Source organism: Periplaneta americana, chromosome 16 (assembly GCF_040183065.1).
Source record: "Periplaneta americana isolate PAMFEO1 chromosome 16, P.americana_PAMFEO1_priV1, whole genome shotgun sequence".
NCBI lineage: Eukaryota > Metazoa > Arthropoda > Insecta > Blattodea > Blattidae > Periplaneta > Periplaneta americana.
The window spans coordinates 112,108,424-112,123,852 of record NC_091132.1 but is presented as its reverse complement, the minus strand read 5'-3'; the positions used below and the strand labels follow the sequence as shown (position 1 = coordinate 112,123,852).

At 38.2% G+C, this 15,429-nt stretch overlaps 1 protein-coding gene across 2 annotated transcripts in view; it reads left to right on the top strand.

The window, feature by feature from the left end:
* Positions 1-1,709: 1,709 nt before the first annotated feature.
* Positions 1,710-15,429, top strand: part of chp (leucine rich repeat containing G protein-coupled receptor chaoptin) — a 116,212-nt gene continuing 102,492 nt past the window's right edge. For both annotated transcript variants that reach the window (XM_069812769.1, XM_069812768.1), the window contains exon 1: positions 1,710-1,859. In XM_069812769.1, the coding sequence (XP_069668870.1) occupies positions 1,857-1,859 (3 nt within the window). In that variant the 5' untranslated portion in view covers positions 1,710-1,856. The remainder of the gene's footprint in view (positions 1,860-15,429) is intronic.

Sequence of the window (15,429 nt, the reverse complement as noted above, 5' to 3'; positions counted from 1 at the left end):
GTTAACTGCAGTAAAGGAGGAATGGATTGACTTTCCTCCACACAAACAATCTCGAATCTTTCTCACAGTTTTCTAGCAGCACATGAGTGCGCGTCGTTTAAAACTCGATCAATCGAGGTTTTCTTATAGCTGTGAACTTAAAAATTATCGAATCTTCCTCGAATTTCAAAGCATATATTTCATTTGGTATTTACTTCCAAAAGAAGAAAAATGTGAGGAGGACGTTCCTCCCTTCCCTCCCCCGAGAAACTGCCACTGATGTAGAGTGTTAGTTGGGGGACCGGAAGGAAAAAGGTCTTTGGGGAGGCCGGACGTAGATGGAAGGATAATATTGAGGGAGGATGGATATGGCGGTAGGGACTGGATTAATCTTTCTCAGGATAGGGACCGATGGCAGGCTTATGTTAGAGCGGCAATGAACGTCCTGGTTCTCTGAAAACCATTTGCAAGTAAAGGCTATTTATTGTGAATAATAGTAACAGTATATTCAATAGTTCCTATAACATTCAGAAGGTATGCTCGTCATCAGTCTAAACTAATATCAAATACCTTACTATAATAATACCAGACAGCTGTATACTAGCAGCATTGGCGTGAGTGCGAAATATCGCGGAGAGGTATGGAATTACGTCCGCATATACAAATATTAACATAGCGAGATTCGGACTATTGTTTAAAACGTGAGTTACTAATGTGGAATTATATATGAAACACTTAAGAAATGTTGAATAATATTTAATGTAAAATTATTATCTTATATCAAAGCTGCATATTATGAGCAATATTGCATACTTTATATTACTTTCCGTAATTAATTGTTACAAATTTTTTCTCTGGTTTACCGAGACAAAATCAATCTGATATTAGGAATGAATTTACAGTAATGTTTTATAGCATTGCTGACAACTGCAAAGATAAAATTGATAGTAATCTGATGCTTGTAATAATTAGTAAAGGCATGTGGACAACAATAAAACTTACTTTGATAAAACCTTAAAATCCAATACATTTTAACTTCTGTTCATTTATTAGGTCTAAATAAAAAAACTAATTTGTATTTTTCTATCAACACAAAGATGAAGGAATTAGGCCTACTGAAGAATGTTGTTGACTCACGTTTCATGAACTGTCGGAAATCAAAAGCACGATTTGGAGCAATTTGTAATGCTGTAATTTTGTAGCAATTATAAACAGCACATAATATACACCCTGACATTTTAACACAACACTAATTAATAAAACTATTAACTAGCCCAGCAACAATATACATTGCAGTTGATTACAGCTTGTTTCGCGAGTATCTCCACACCGGCAGGTAGGTAACAGCACCAGCGTCGTTCGCACGCAAAACTGCTAGCTGTCCGGTATTATTATAGTACGGCATTTGCTAATATTTTAGTAGCAAAAGGCTCAATGATCTCCTAAGCCGAAATAATGCAACGATAATGGAGCTATGATAAAATCAAAATCTGAAGTACCAATTGCAAGAGAAAGCCTGACCCCACAGTCTCTTTTCTTTGCTTAGGGAATAAACTGTTACCTACATTATCGATCACTGTAAAAAAAAAAAATCAGTTAGAAATGACGTAAAACCGACCTAGTTATTACCACTTTTGTTTAGAAAAAAATGCAACAAACCTTGTTTGCAAAAATCCGTCACCATGGCTACTTCCTGTTGGCAGGGTTCCGTTGGTGGTGGGAGGCCAAGACAATCGCATTAGCGGAGAAGCCTTTCAGCGACAGTGGGTGTATCTTCAAGGGGCGACTGGGATCCAGTCAGTTGACAGCTGAACATCGTTTAGCCTACCGTCTCCCTCTGCCGACGGTTTAAACGGATTTGACAGGCTGCTGCCACAATGGTAAGTCTTGATACACCACAGGCTGTGAGAAAACAATCATAACTTCATTAATTCACATGGTGTTTCATAAACAGTACTACTTTATTATTATTATAACAAAGTTTCATTATCTAAAATTCTAAAGTCCACACCTGTGGAGTCAGCGCGCCTGGCCTCGAAACCAGGTGGCCCGGGTTCGAATCCCGGTCGAGGCAAGTTACCTGGTTAAGGTTTTCCCTCAACCCAATACGAGCAAATGCTGGGTAACTTTCGGTGCTGGACCCCGGATTCGTTTCACCAGCATTATCACCTTCATTTCATTCTGACGCTAAATAACCTGAGATGCTGATACTTACTTACTTACTGGCGTTTAAGGACCCCGGAGGTTCATTGCCGCCCTCACATAAGCCCGCCATCGGTCCCTATCCTGAGCAAGATTAATCCATTCTCTATCATCATATCCCACCTCCCTTAAAAAAACCATTTTAATATTATCTACATGCCCTGCCCATCTCAAACGTCTGGATTTAATGTTCCTAATTATGTCAAGTGAAGAATACAATGCGTGCAGTTCTGTGTTGTGTAACTTTCTCCATTCTCCTGTAACTTCATCCCTCTTAAGGCTGGTTCACAATAAACCGGAAACGAGAATCGGAATGAAAACGAAAACGGTAAAATTATTAAAATGTGTACATTTAAATGTGAGCATTCACAATTAACGAAAAGCTTGCCAGAGCCTAGGATCGGGGACGGAGAGTTGGCCAAGTTTCAACTTTGGCGTGCACGTTTCCGATCACAGCCCACTAGATTCATTCATTCTATTGCTATTTCGTCGTCATATATTTTGTAGCAAGAAGACCGTGACATAACCTATGCATTATTTTGCTCTGTGCTGTGCATGATGGAGCAAGTTTTATTTGATGAGATTCTGATATTGAGTGTTGAGGAAAATCCTCACGTTTACGATAAAGATGAGAAAATGAAGGAGAATACGTGGCTTTCAATAGCTGCGTCTTTGAACACCGATCGTGAGTGAATCATATTTTATTACTGTATTGGCTGTATTAAACACAACATATTCATGCTTCAATTCAATAACTACTGTTGTGTTGATTTTTGTTCTATTACAAATGTTTCGTCTCTAATTATTTTACGTTATGGTAGATTTAAAATAAGTTGTGATAATAAAGATGCATGGGCATATTTATAGTACCGTACCTAATGAAATGTTTCAGTTGAAATTTCGAAGTTGGTTAACCCGTGTTTATGTTGGCTGCCTTGTACTCATGAGAGAACGCCATTGGTCAATTATACACAGATAACACCAGAATGCGTAATATCGACTTTACATATCGTTGTTGACATGCATAGCGATATGCATAGTCGTCTACGTTCTCGGTTTATTGTGAATAAAAAATTTTAATATTCACGTCCTCTGCTTTTCATTTTTATTCTGGTTCTCGTTCCCGGTTTATTGTGAACCAGCCTTTAGCCCCAAATTTTTTCCTGAGAACCTTATTCTCAAACACCCTTAACCTATGTTCCTCTCTCAAAGTGAGAGTCCAAGTTTCACAACCACAAGATGTTGATACAGCGTCGTAAAATAATCCAATAAAAAACAAATAAAATAAAATTCTAAATATTGTACCTTACTTTCTTTGTATATTTGCCGTTTAAGTGATTAAGTGAAAATGATTTAATTTCTCGCTCTCTGCTACGACACAAGATGATTCGGGCTCCAATCCCTGAAGGATATTGGAGATAATATGTTTCCTCCTCATTGGGATTGAATGTGTTCATTATCTTATAGTATACATGTCCTGACGACATGTTATGTTTTTTTATGTAACCAAGAAGTCTCATGTTTGACGCAATGTTCAACATAAAGTCTTTTTAATAAACCACGTCTCTGGCTCAGCGTTAGCGCGCTGGTCTTCCTTTCAGAAGGCCCGGGTTTGATCTCCGGTGAACTCGTAATTAAATTTGTGGTGGACAAACAGCTGTTGCAGAGGGTTGCATGGGATACTCCCGTTTCCTTCTTTAATTCCAGCAACATACTCCATCTCCCCCTCATTTCATCTAACATCTGCAATAGTTAAAAATAGGCTGAGGTAAAGTTATGAGGGTAGTACAGGTTTCCGATGTCGGTATAGGAAGAGCTTGGGCCACCGGGCATTGCGGGAAGGGGACCAACTGTCACCTGTCACCAGCGGACTCACGAATGCCATCTCTCGTCACATATATGGTGCACAATGCCAATGTAAGCCTAACTGTATGGATCCGTGCCGAATCAGGCTCTCGAAAAGCCAGGCAGCCAAGGAGCTAGTGAAGAAGGGATATATTGAACGTATCGTAACACTATCGGAATATTTTCTACGACTCTCTTGGCTCCGCTTGCAAGATCGAAGTTTAGTACATTCTCTTTGCCTGCTATATCGAATTATACATGATTACACACCCAACTACCTTGCCTCTAGCTTCACATCATAATCGTAATACACGTTCACAGCACAATCTGTTGCTATCAATATCACGTCATCAGACATCTCTATACTCTAGTCCTTTCTCAATAGCCATGGCCCGCTCATGGAATTCGCTACCGCTGGAAATGAGGGGTAGTCTTAATCCTCAGTTGTTTAAAATTAGGTTGTTTAGACATATTCTAAATGCACAGAATTAGTTTTTTGGTATAATTTTTATTTATCTATTTATTTATTTATTTATTATTATTATTATTACTATTATTATTATTATTATTATTATTATTATTTTATACAGTCATTGCCATATAATAAAAAAAGAGACTACATTAGAGTGATACATGGCTGGTTTCTCACCAAATACACTGCGATTAAACTCTGAATCTGCCCTTCATATCTTCAGCAAACAAAGAAATTTTACGACATAACCGTTATCTTGTTCTACCGTTACTCTATTTTCATCACCACTTTATTTTTGTATTTGGAGAACATTTTCATTTCAGAAAGGAAATTATATAAAAAATTCCAAATTACCACTCTGCTTCTAATTTTTGAGGTACTTATATTTGTACACTTCGCAGTTGGTACAAACAGAATACAATGTAATGAAAATGAATAATGTTGCGCACTGTTTTACCAAGAGCCTACAGTGTAGATTTCGTGCTACACTGCACTGCAGGATAAGTTGCAGAGATGTAGGTGCTGTCAAATCATGAAATGAGGTAATAATTTCTTCCAATTGTGCACTGCATCACATCACGAGACAAATTTAAAACATAAACACGCAATTCGTTGACATCATCGTCACTAGTATTGTCATATTTGATAGCTCAGATGGGTGCAGATCTTTAGGCCTAACTTTGCTCCAAACTTTTACTACCTTATTAAAAGGTACAGAGATATTTGAAAGATAATATCTCATGCTGCAATTTGTTTATCAGCGACAGGTAATTATTCGGAGCTGAGCTCGGGCGTGGGTTCGTTCCCCGTTTAAGTTCCATTCACAATGAAAATTAAACATAACGTAAGCGTTAACTTAAAAATGTAAACGTTACGGTAAAATCAAGAACATTCACGATGGGAACATAAACATAACCACAAAGATACTTGGTAACCATGGAAACATAACAACGACGCCATTTCCTCATATTCTGTCGTATACTTCAGCGCTCCACGATTGTGTTCTGTTTGCAAATCACGTAAGCATAAGCATGAAAGTTTGGAGTTTGCAAACTTTCATGTTAACGTCTTACGGTAATGTTTATGTCAATGCTTATGTGAATCATTGTGAATGATCCCATTTGGTAGCCTGGGCGCAAACTTCTGTGTTTATGTTATGGTTATGTTTAATTTTCATTGTGAATGGGCCTTTAGTCTCATTACCTCGTTGGTGATTTCTAATGCTTTCTTCCAACTGTAAGGTAAATGTCAATTAATCACAAGATGAATCCTCGGCCTCGTTTCACCAAATACTATCTCGCTATCACCAATCTTACTGACGCTACATAACGTGGTAGTTAATACAAAGTCGTTAAATAACTGATTAAGAACAATGACAGATAGGCCTATTTTGTTTATCAGTTGTTGAGAAATGACATAATGTAGGCAGAGAAAAGAGTAATATGGCGCGAGTACTTACTCCAAACACCGTCTTGGTCCATTTTGTGCCCGCCGGAACTTGAGCCTGGGCGTTCGGTGTGGAATGCCGATGCTGTAGGTGTAGCTTGGTCATTCGGAGTGGATTGCCGATGCTGTAGGTGTAGCCTGGGCGTTCGGATTGGATTGCCGATGCTGTAGGTGTAGCCTGGTCATTCGGAGTGGATTGCCGATGCTGCAGGTGTAGCCTGGGCATTCGATGTGGATTGCCGATGCTGCAGGTGTAGCCTGGGCGTTAGGAGTGGATTGCCGATGCTGTAGGTGTAGCCTGGGCATTCGATGTGGATTGCCGATGCTGTAGGTGTAACCTGGTCATTCGGAGTGGATTGCCGATGCTGTAGGTGTAGCCTGGGCATTCGGAGTGGATTGCCGATGCTGCAGGTGTAGCCTGGGCATTCGATGTGGATTGCCGATGCTGCAGGTGTAGCCTGGGTGTTAGGAGTGGATTGCCGATGCTGTAGGTGTAGCCTGGGCATTCGATGTGGATTGCCGATGCTGTAGGTGTAGCCTGGTCATTCGGAGTGGATTGCCGATGCTGTAGGTGTAGCCTGGGCATTCGATGTGGATTGCCGATGCTGTAGGTGTAGCCTGGGCGTTCGATGGGGATTGCCGATGCTGCAGGTGTAGCCTGGGCATTCGATGTGGATTGCCGATGCTGTAGGTGTAGCCTGGGCGTTCGGAGTGGATTGCCGATGCTGTAGGTGTAGCCTGGGCATTCGATGTGGATTGCCGATGCTGTAGGTGTAGCCTGGGCTTTCGATGTGGATTGCCGATGCTGCAGGTGTAGCCTGGGCATTCGATGTGGATTGCCGATGCTGTAGGTGTAGCCTGGGCGTTCGATGTGGATTGCCGATGCTGCAGGTGTAGCCTGGGCGTTCGATGTGGATTGCCGATGCTGCAGGTGTAGCCTGGGCATTCGATGTGGATTGCCGATGCTGTAGGTGTAGCCGTTCGACTGACGGAACGTCTTCTATCGATTTCAAGATTTTTACCTACACGCACAATTTTATCTTATTGCTAAAAAGTGTTCTACTCGATTTCTTCTGCATTACTATACTGAACCAAGCTTGGGTTTGTGAGATAAAATAAGGTATAAACAAATATAAACTTTAACTTCTTCCAATGGCGATACTACTACCCCTCCCTTGTAAATTGACCGGTGTTGATTCGAGGAAATAATAAAGTGCGTCATACTCCTTCACGAATGTCAAAGCGCCTGTAACGTGCTCATAAGCAACTACAAGTTCATCTTTAGCAAGATGTACAGTCATCGCTCTTAAGGAAATGTGCGGGTTCTTGAGAGCACGCAGTGCAGACCATAGACAATAAATAGAAAGACCACCAACTCAATCTATTACCACAGTCTAGTATATACAGTCGCGAAGCTCAATACGTAGTAAATATGCAAACATTAGATAGTTGCTCACCACTAGGATCGCTAATATCGCCTCATTACAGGCAATGCAAAATAGTACCGTCACAGTATATTGTTTCTAGCACCCTCAAAACTCAAGCTTCGTGACTGTATATAGTAGACTGTGGTATTACCACAGTCTAGGTATTACCATGGATGAATATATAATAGGATGCAAAACTTACTGAGTTTCCCGTAACACATACTAGAGGCGCTGTTGTAGAAATTGATCTTGATGCCACCTGTTGGGCGGAGGTGCCTTATTACATCTAGCAGCGCACCTAGTAGCGAAAAGAGTAACTAATTACTCCGTACATCTAGCAGCGCACCTGGCGGCGAAAAGTTGAACTATATGCAGAAAATATCCCCCCCCCCCAAACCTCTCAATTTAAATAACATTTTTATTCCTCACATCATCTTTCACTGAAAATTCTTATTGGAGCCAATATTTGGAAGAGACGGTCTATTTTACACTACCTTATAACGTAACTAATTAAAATACAACCAAACAGGACAGAAAATAAAACAAAGAAAAGTTAGATAATTGGGATTGTATTCTTTGGGTAATAGTGTACAGTGCACTGTAAAAGTCTGCAAAAACTAGTTTGAAATTATTATATTACTGTATACTATGTCACAATACATTCAATAACACAATTTTGATAAGGTCCATAAATATCACCGTTTAACATATACTACATGTGAATTAGGGTTACCAGATTGTAACAATTTAAAAGCAGGTCATTTTATCTGAAAAAGAATTTTCCATATAAAAGCAGGACATAATAGACTAACTTGATACTTGATGTGACGTCTTTTTACATTCTGTTATATAATAAGGTAATTTGTTTTTCTTTGTACAAAACTATTATCATGAATAGAATTAATTAAAGCATACGGATTGTAAAGAAGCTTTTACCTTATTTAATTTTCTGATTGTTAATACTTCTCTGGTGACTCGACTTGTTTGAGCAAGGAATTTTTTTTAATCCAGTAAATACTAATGAAAATCCATACGTCATACTTGACTTGAATTAAATTTCACAAACATAATTCCTCTAATGGACCCCAACTCAATAGTTACTCTCTTTTGTCCATTGGGAATTGGCGAGAAAGAAAAGCAGGACAAGTTCTGATTTTTACGAACCCTGGCAGGACGCAGGACATCCGGACATCTGGTAATCCTATACACACAGATACACTTACATATTTAGTGTGTAGTTAGTCCTACTACACCCTTGTAATTTAGCACAGAAGTTAGTTCATCATGTGGTAGTGGTAGAAGGAAGGTAACCGCGTTCTGAAGTTCATTCCTTAAAACAATTGAAGGACCTCAGTTTAATAAATGTTTAAGATATGATGGAAGAATTCAGCTTAGAAGTAAAAATATGAAGTTACAGTGAAGGTGCATCTACACGGTTCAGTTTTTCATGCGCGTATGCATGCAATCTGGGAAGAATATTGAAAGATTCAAGTTTAAAACGCACGTTGATTTAAGATGCCTGAAGATTTTGTGTCTACATGGTACACCGTATTAATATTAAATATCAATCTTGCATGCATTGCTTGAATGTGTAAAGTTGAAAGAAAAGTTGAACCGTGTAGATGACGTCAAGTCTGGTAATCTCAAACGTATTTCTTTTCTTACCTTTAACGTTGCGAATTATTTCTTGTTGCAAGAAAGCATCGATAACTTCTGAATTAACATGATCTGTCCAAATTTCTTCTGTGATCATCCATTTTCGCCCTTTCCATAATTCAACATTTAAACGCAACAGAACTGCCAACGACTGAACAAATGAGGGTAATAGGCCATACACAGTAGAATAATATGGCTACTTTGTCTTCGTGTGAAAGTGTAAATCGGCTATATAATAATAGTAATAATAATAATCCAAATGTTATAAAACTTACACATCCTGTAAATAATGGATATTAATAATATCTGTTTAAAACTGTCCTATTGGCAAAACTTATAACCAAGGAACTTTCGAAGCCAGTGTCGTAAATTTACGGCATGTAAAATAATTCTGTCCTTGACAGAGAGCTGTAATTAAACTTTGTCGATCATTTCTCTGAAACGTAGAATTTTGATTCTGAATAAACTCTGCAGTTAAAAATGTCAGTAAAGAAACAACTATTACCGGTATACTAAGATTGTCGAAATATCGTCCTTCAACAAGATTCTGCAACTGCTCATACAATAGCTTCTTTAGTAAAGGATATAAGAACGGCGTTTTTGAAGATTATGGCCGTAGCGTTCTCTTCATTCAGCACCTTAAGATTCTGATTTGTAGAAAAACCTAAAAAATAATGTTGACAAAGAAAATCCGACACCTTGGAGGAACTAAAAGATAATATTCGGAGCGAAGTAGAATATATTTCGAACTGTAAACTTCGCTGAGTGAAACGACATTTCTTTTACAAAATTGTTAAGAATCTGTATGTGCAAATGGGCAATAAGTCCAGTGCTTTTTTCAGTCGGAACGGTCCGGAACGCGTTCCGGAAAACTTTTTGCCATTACAAATTCCAACGAGATAATATATTTTATAAGCGAAATTTAAAATTAAAATTGACGTCACTGCCGAGTCCAAGAGTTTACATTTTCTCATTATTATCGTTGGTGCAAAAGTAACTCATGCAATCTAGTGCTGCCATCTTCCGTTATTGATCCTGAAACTATAGCTCGAAATCGCAAAATTTCCGTTATGCTTAAAATCGATGAGCTCCGTTCGGAACTTATTTTTTTTTTCTCCAATGACTCTTTCTTCATAAGTACCAGGTCGAATTTGACCCTTTCCTTTTGAAAGAATTGTAGGAGACCATATGATAAGTTATAACCTAAAACATTTCAAGGCAACGTTATCTACCAATAGTAGAGTGAGCAAATTGATACGGTCATGTATGAGGAACCGGTATATTTTTACTTATTAGTGGATTTGGATGGTTGTGGAGGGATGCTAGAAATTTTGTACGAAGAGTTTTGATATAATCTGAAAAGTATAGTATCCCAAGATCATCATACAGTTGGCTATTTCGGATGAGATAGTCCGCTCCAGTGATGGTTCTACAGATGGCTCGTTGAAGTCCGTCTAGTCGTTTAAGATGTGTATGTGCTTGAGCCCATATTTCACAGCAGTATGTCATGTAGGATCGAATTAATACTTTGTACAGCATTGTTGTGATATTTAAAGACGTATAACTCTTGAAAAATGAGTACAGAAGCATATATCTTTGGAAGGCCTTCTCACGAATATGTGTGACGTGATGTTTAAAAGTAAGTCTCTTATCAAGAAGAACTCCAAGATACTTGACGGTAGTTTTGAAAAGTATATTTTCATTTTGGATGGTGAAGGGCTGAAATTGCCGCGGAAATCTTCGTGTAAAAACAACTGCTTGCGACTTGGAGCCATTTATCTTGAGACGCCATTTTGTGGACCATTGGGTTATGATATTTAAGGCTTCCTGCATTTGTAGACAAGCAAACTGAATGTTTATGTGCTTAGTATAAATAACAGTATCATCAGCGTATAGCATAAGTTTACATTTGGATTGAATTGGTACATCACAGACATATGCACAGTACAGTGTTGGACTTAAAACCTATCCTTGAGGAACTCCTGTAGTTATTGTGTGAGCGTTAGAGAGATAGCGTCCGTCTTGAACACGAAAGGCTCTATCTGTAAGATAACTGGCGATAAGTTGAATATAATTTACAGGAATGTGAAGTTTATATAACAAACCGGTGTGCCAGACAGTATCAAAAGCTTGCTGGATGTCAATAAATGTAGCTACTGTATGTTGTCCAAGTTGAAATCCTCTTTGGATGGATGTTGTTATTCTGTGAAGTGCTTCTCTGAGACTATGTTGAGGTTTAAATCCAAACTGTTCATGGTGGATGGCATTTGGTGCAGTTAAATATGGCTTTAGTCGTGCCAGAATGATACGTTCAAAAATTTTTCCAAGGAAGTTGGTTAGGCTGATTGGTCTATAACTTTGGGGTAATGTTGGATCTTTTCCCGGCTTAACTATTGGTATAATATGTGCTGTTTTCCATGCTGTTGGAAAATAATTATGATGTAGACATGAGTTGAATATCTTTGTTAAATGTGTTATGGCTCTTTTTGGTAATTTCTTCAATATGGCTGGTGTGATTTTATCCGGGCCAGGTGTCTTCTTCGGTGCTAGGTTTCGAATTATGGTCTTGATTTCTTGTGGTCGTACGTGAGGTGTATTTCCAGGTTCAGGGCGATGTAATATGGACTGTACATGTTGTGATATTGTTGTTGAAAAGTCTTGTAGTGAGGAATGATGATGGGAGGAGAATCGATTTTGGAAGGAGATATATGCAAGAGCTTTAAGCCTATCAATAGGATCATAATTAAATGTAGCACTTGAGTCTTTAATAGGTGTCGATTTTTTGTGGTAGTTTTTCCTAGCATTCGTTTTGTAAAAGTCCAGACGGTTTTTCCTGTAGGCTTAATGTTTTCCACTGTGTCGGCAAACTTATTGATTTTGTAAGTCTCATATTTTCTTCGGATAGCACGTTGATACCGATAAAAAGCTCTTTTTGCTTGAGGATCCGCATAAAGCTGCCACCGTTTTCGAGCTTGATTTTTGGCTTTAAGAAGATGTTTTAGTTCAGTACTACCGTAGATGTTATCTGATGTCTCAATAGTCAATGTGGAGGACGATTCATCGAATGTTTCTATGATAGTGTCAGAAAATATTTGTATAGCAGTGTCTATTTCAGAAGTTTTCAAAGTCGGTAGATTACCCGGGATGATTTGGTGCAAGCGTTTCGTGAAGAAATTCCAATCTGTAACTTTCTCTGTAGAAGGTTGACTTGAGATCATATGAAGGGGGGCCTTGAAAGTCAAAAGAACTGGAATATGGTCAGAGTCGAGAGCGTTTAAGCATATTTGTTGTACTGGAGAGTATTTTGTGTTATATAAACAAATATCAAGTACATCTGGATGATGAGTGATTATCCAGGGAATTCTCGTTGGTTCTTTAGGTCCTGTAATTGAATAATGATATTGATTTGAATGTAATAGTAAGGTTTCACCTTTCGAAATATTTAGTCTGGAATTCCATGATTTGTGTTTAGCATTGAGGTCACCACAGAAAATGAAATGTTTGTGATGTGTGATAAGAAGGGTCAGGTCATTTTTATTGAGTTGAGCATATGGCAGATAATAAACAGATGCTATTAGTATTTCTGTGGCTTCGAGAGTCTGAAAATTTGGAAAAATGGCTGTTCGATCTGGCATGGAGTTTTTAATGAGTATAGCAGTTCCTCCACCAGGTCGGTTGATTCTGTCTGTACGGATAACAGTATAGTTGCGTATACGAAATTTCATGGTGGGTTTTAGATGAGTTTCACTGATACATGCGAGGTCAATATCATAATTAAGGAGCAAGGCTTGTAGTTCGTAAGTCTGGTGAATTATTCCGTTTGCATTGAAATTTAGGATGTTTAAACCTCTGTGTTTGGAAAGCATTTAGAGGTCTTTTATGGATTGTTGTAATTGAAAAGATTAATGAAACCTTCAATGAATATTATTACCTTGGATATCGAGTCATTTCCATTTTGGATTTTATGAAAAGTTGTGCGGATAAGCTGAATTGTATGTTGAATGTTCAGTGAGCGTAAGATGTTAACAATATCTTTGAAGGAGTCTGATATTGATTCTGATGATGTTGATGTTGCACTTGGAGTATTGAATGTTGACTGGAAAGCTTTGGTGTTGCCAGGATTAGCAAGTAAAGGAAAGTCGCTCTGTTTCCATGTTGGTGAAGTAGAACGTTCTTCGGAAAGAATTCTCCTGTTCCTCATCTTCTCTTGAAGTTCCGCTTTCTTCTTTAGTTGAATGGGGCACTGACTGTAGCTGGCAGTATGTGCGCCGTCACAATTTGCACATTTTGGGATATGGACAGGACCTTTCAGAGGACATTCGGCGAATAAGTGATTATTTCCACATTTAACACATCGAGTAGGCAAATTACATCGACGTGAAGTGTGTCAAAACCCTGACACTTATGACATTGTGTAATATGTGGACGAGGTCTATATGACTCAATTTTTATGATATGATTGTTAATATCTTGCAATTGGTATATGGTTCGGTAGTGTTCATTATTTGGAAGTGTAAGTATCCAGATGGGAATGGGACGTCGTGTCGGTATGCCATCAGTGTCGTAGCAAGGAACAGTAATTTGACGAATGTATTCTATTTGAAAATCTAAGAGTTCAAGTTCTGTTTTGAGAGTAGCAGATTCTACAAAAGCTGGAAGTCCTTTCAGTACTACTTGTAGTAATTTAGTTTCCCGAGGTTCGTGTGAATAAAACTGAAGGTTTTCAGTTTGCAAGATATTATATAACTTGTCATAATCAGCACAACAACTAGTTAAATATTTAATTCCTTCAGCAGAGTATGTGATTTTCAGTGGCTGGCTAAGTAGTGACTGCAGTTTTTTATTATTTGCAAAGAAATTTCCGGCTGGGATATTCTTCACAATAATTGGCGGCATTCGAGTTGATTTGGGTCTAGGAAAATCTGTGTTGTTATCTTTTTGGTTCCCTACTTGAGGATTATTTTGTTTTGGTGGTGATATGTCGGTATCCATTTCATGGACAAGAGGATCGAAAACATTTTGTAGTTTGATATCCGGATGAATTAATGTTTCATGAAATAATGTTGTTTGTGTATCGGAAACTGAAGAATTTGGTTTGGCTTTGTCCGTATTTAGTTTCTGTTTCTTAACGACATGATCTCTTACTTTACTTTTACTTCAAGTTGCGTTTTCCGCGGGATTAATTTGTTTGCTAGTTGAATTGGGTACGCGAGTAGGATCACATAATGTAGTCATTGTAGATGTAGGGGTACTACTACTTGTTACAGATGTTGTGGTTGTTGTCGTATTTGAAGCCACTATGTTAAATGCACCAGGTTGATTTTCGATTAGACACCAGTCTTCAGTATTTTGAGTCATTTTAACAGGCACCACGCTTGGCTCCGAGAGCCAAGCTAAAGTAATTACTACACAATCACTCGATTATGATCGCGCACGTAACACAAAATGATAAAGAAATAAAGTTATAACTTAAACAAACACCACACAATGTCGTTAAACTGTTAGATAATAATATAATTCCACTAAATATAACTTGAAAAAACTACACAACTACGTAAACACAAAACAGGGCGGAGCACTGTTCGATAAGATGCTTCTCCGATCAGCACTCGATGCGAACTCCCGGAACTTATTGTAATGGGATATCCTGAACTAGCACCAACAGATAGCGCACGTGTACTTTGAGGGTTGCGCTTTGCATGTGCATTTGTTTTTCGGTATATAAACATTGAGGATATACGTAGTGTATTAGTATATTAAATACTCTTAAAAACAACTGAAAATGGCAAATTTTTGTTATGTTCCTATCAGTGGCGGCTCGTGAACTTGTGGATTGGGAGAGCTGCAGTAGATTTCGGTACGTACAAATTTCACTTCCTGATACCGTTACTAATAAGTATAGGACAAAAATAAAAGCACTGCATATCGAAAAACCAAAACTTCCTGACTTAGTTGGGAGATGTCTGTAGGACCATTTGCTAATCCCTAAGAAAAACTAATACCATCGATTTCAGTCTGAATTTCAGATCGGCAGACACTCAACTTACAATCTACCAGTTCATTCTGAATTGTCTTAGAATAACCTTAAACAGTGACATGTTCCAAATGATTTTTGAGAGGCTCGTTTAGATTACTCACGAACTGTAGCAACCCACGAAACACACCAGGGTTCTTCGAATCGTTTTATCATCATGTCCCTTAAGGGGAAGTTCATATTGGCCACAAAATTTGATACAATCAATATTTTTTAAATAATTTCACGATTTTTTTATCACCTCTTGATTATGTTTGAGAATGTTTGTTCTGTTCGTTTCATTTAATTGCACAGCAGTATGAGTTGCGTAACATAGCCAATGAAACACCATTTTTCAGGTGAGACTGCGAAGATTCGTGCATTTTGCT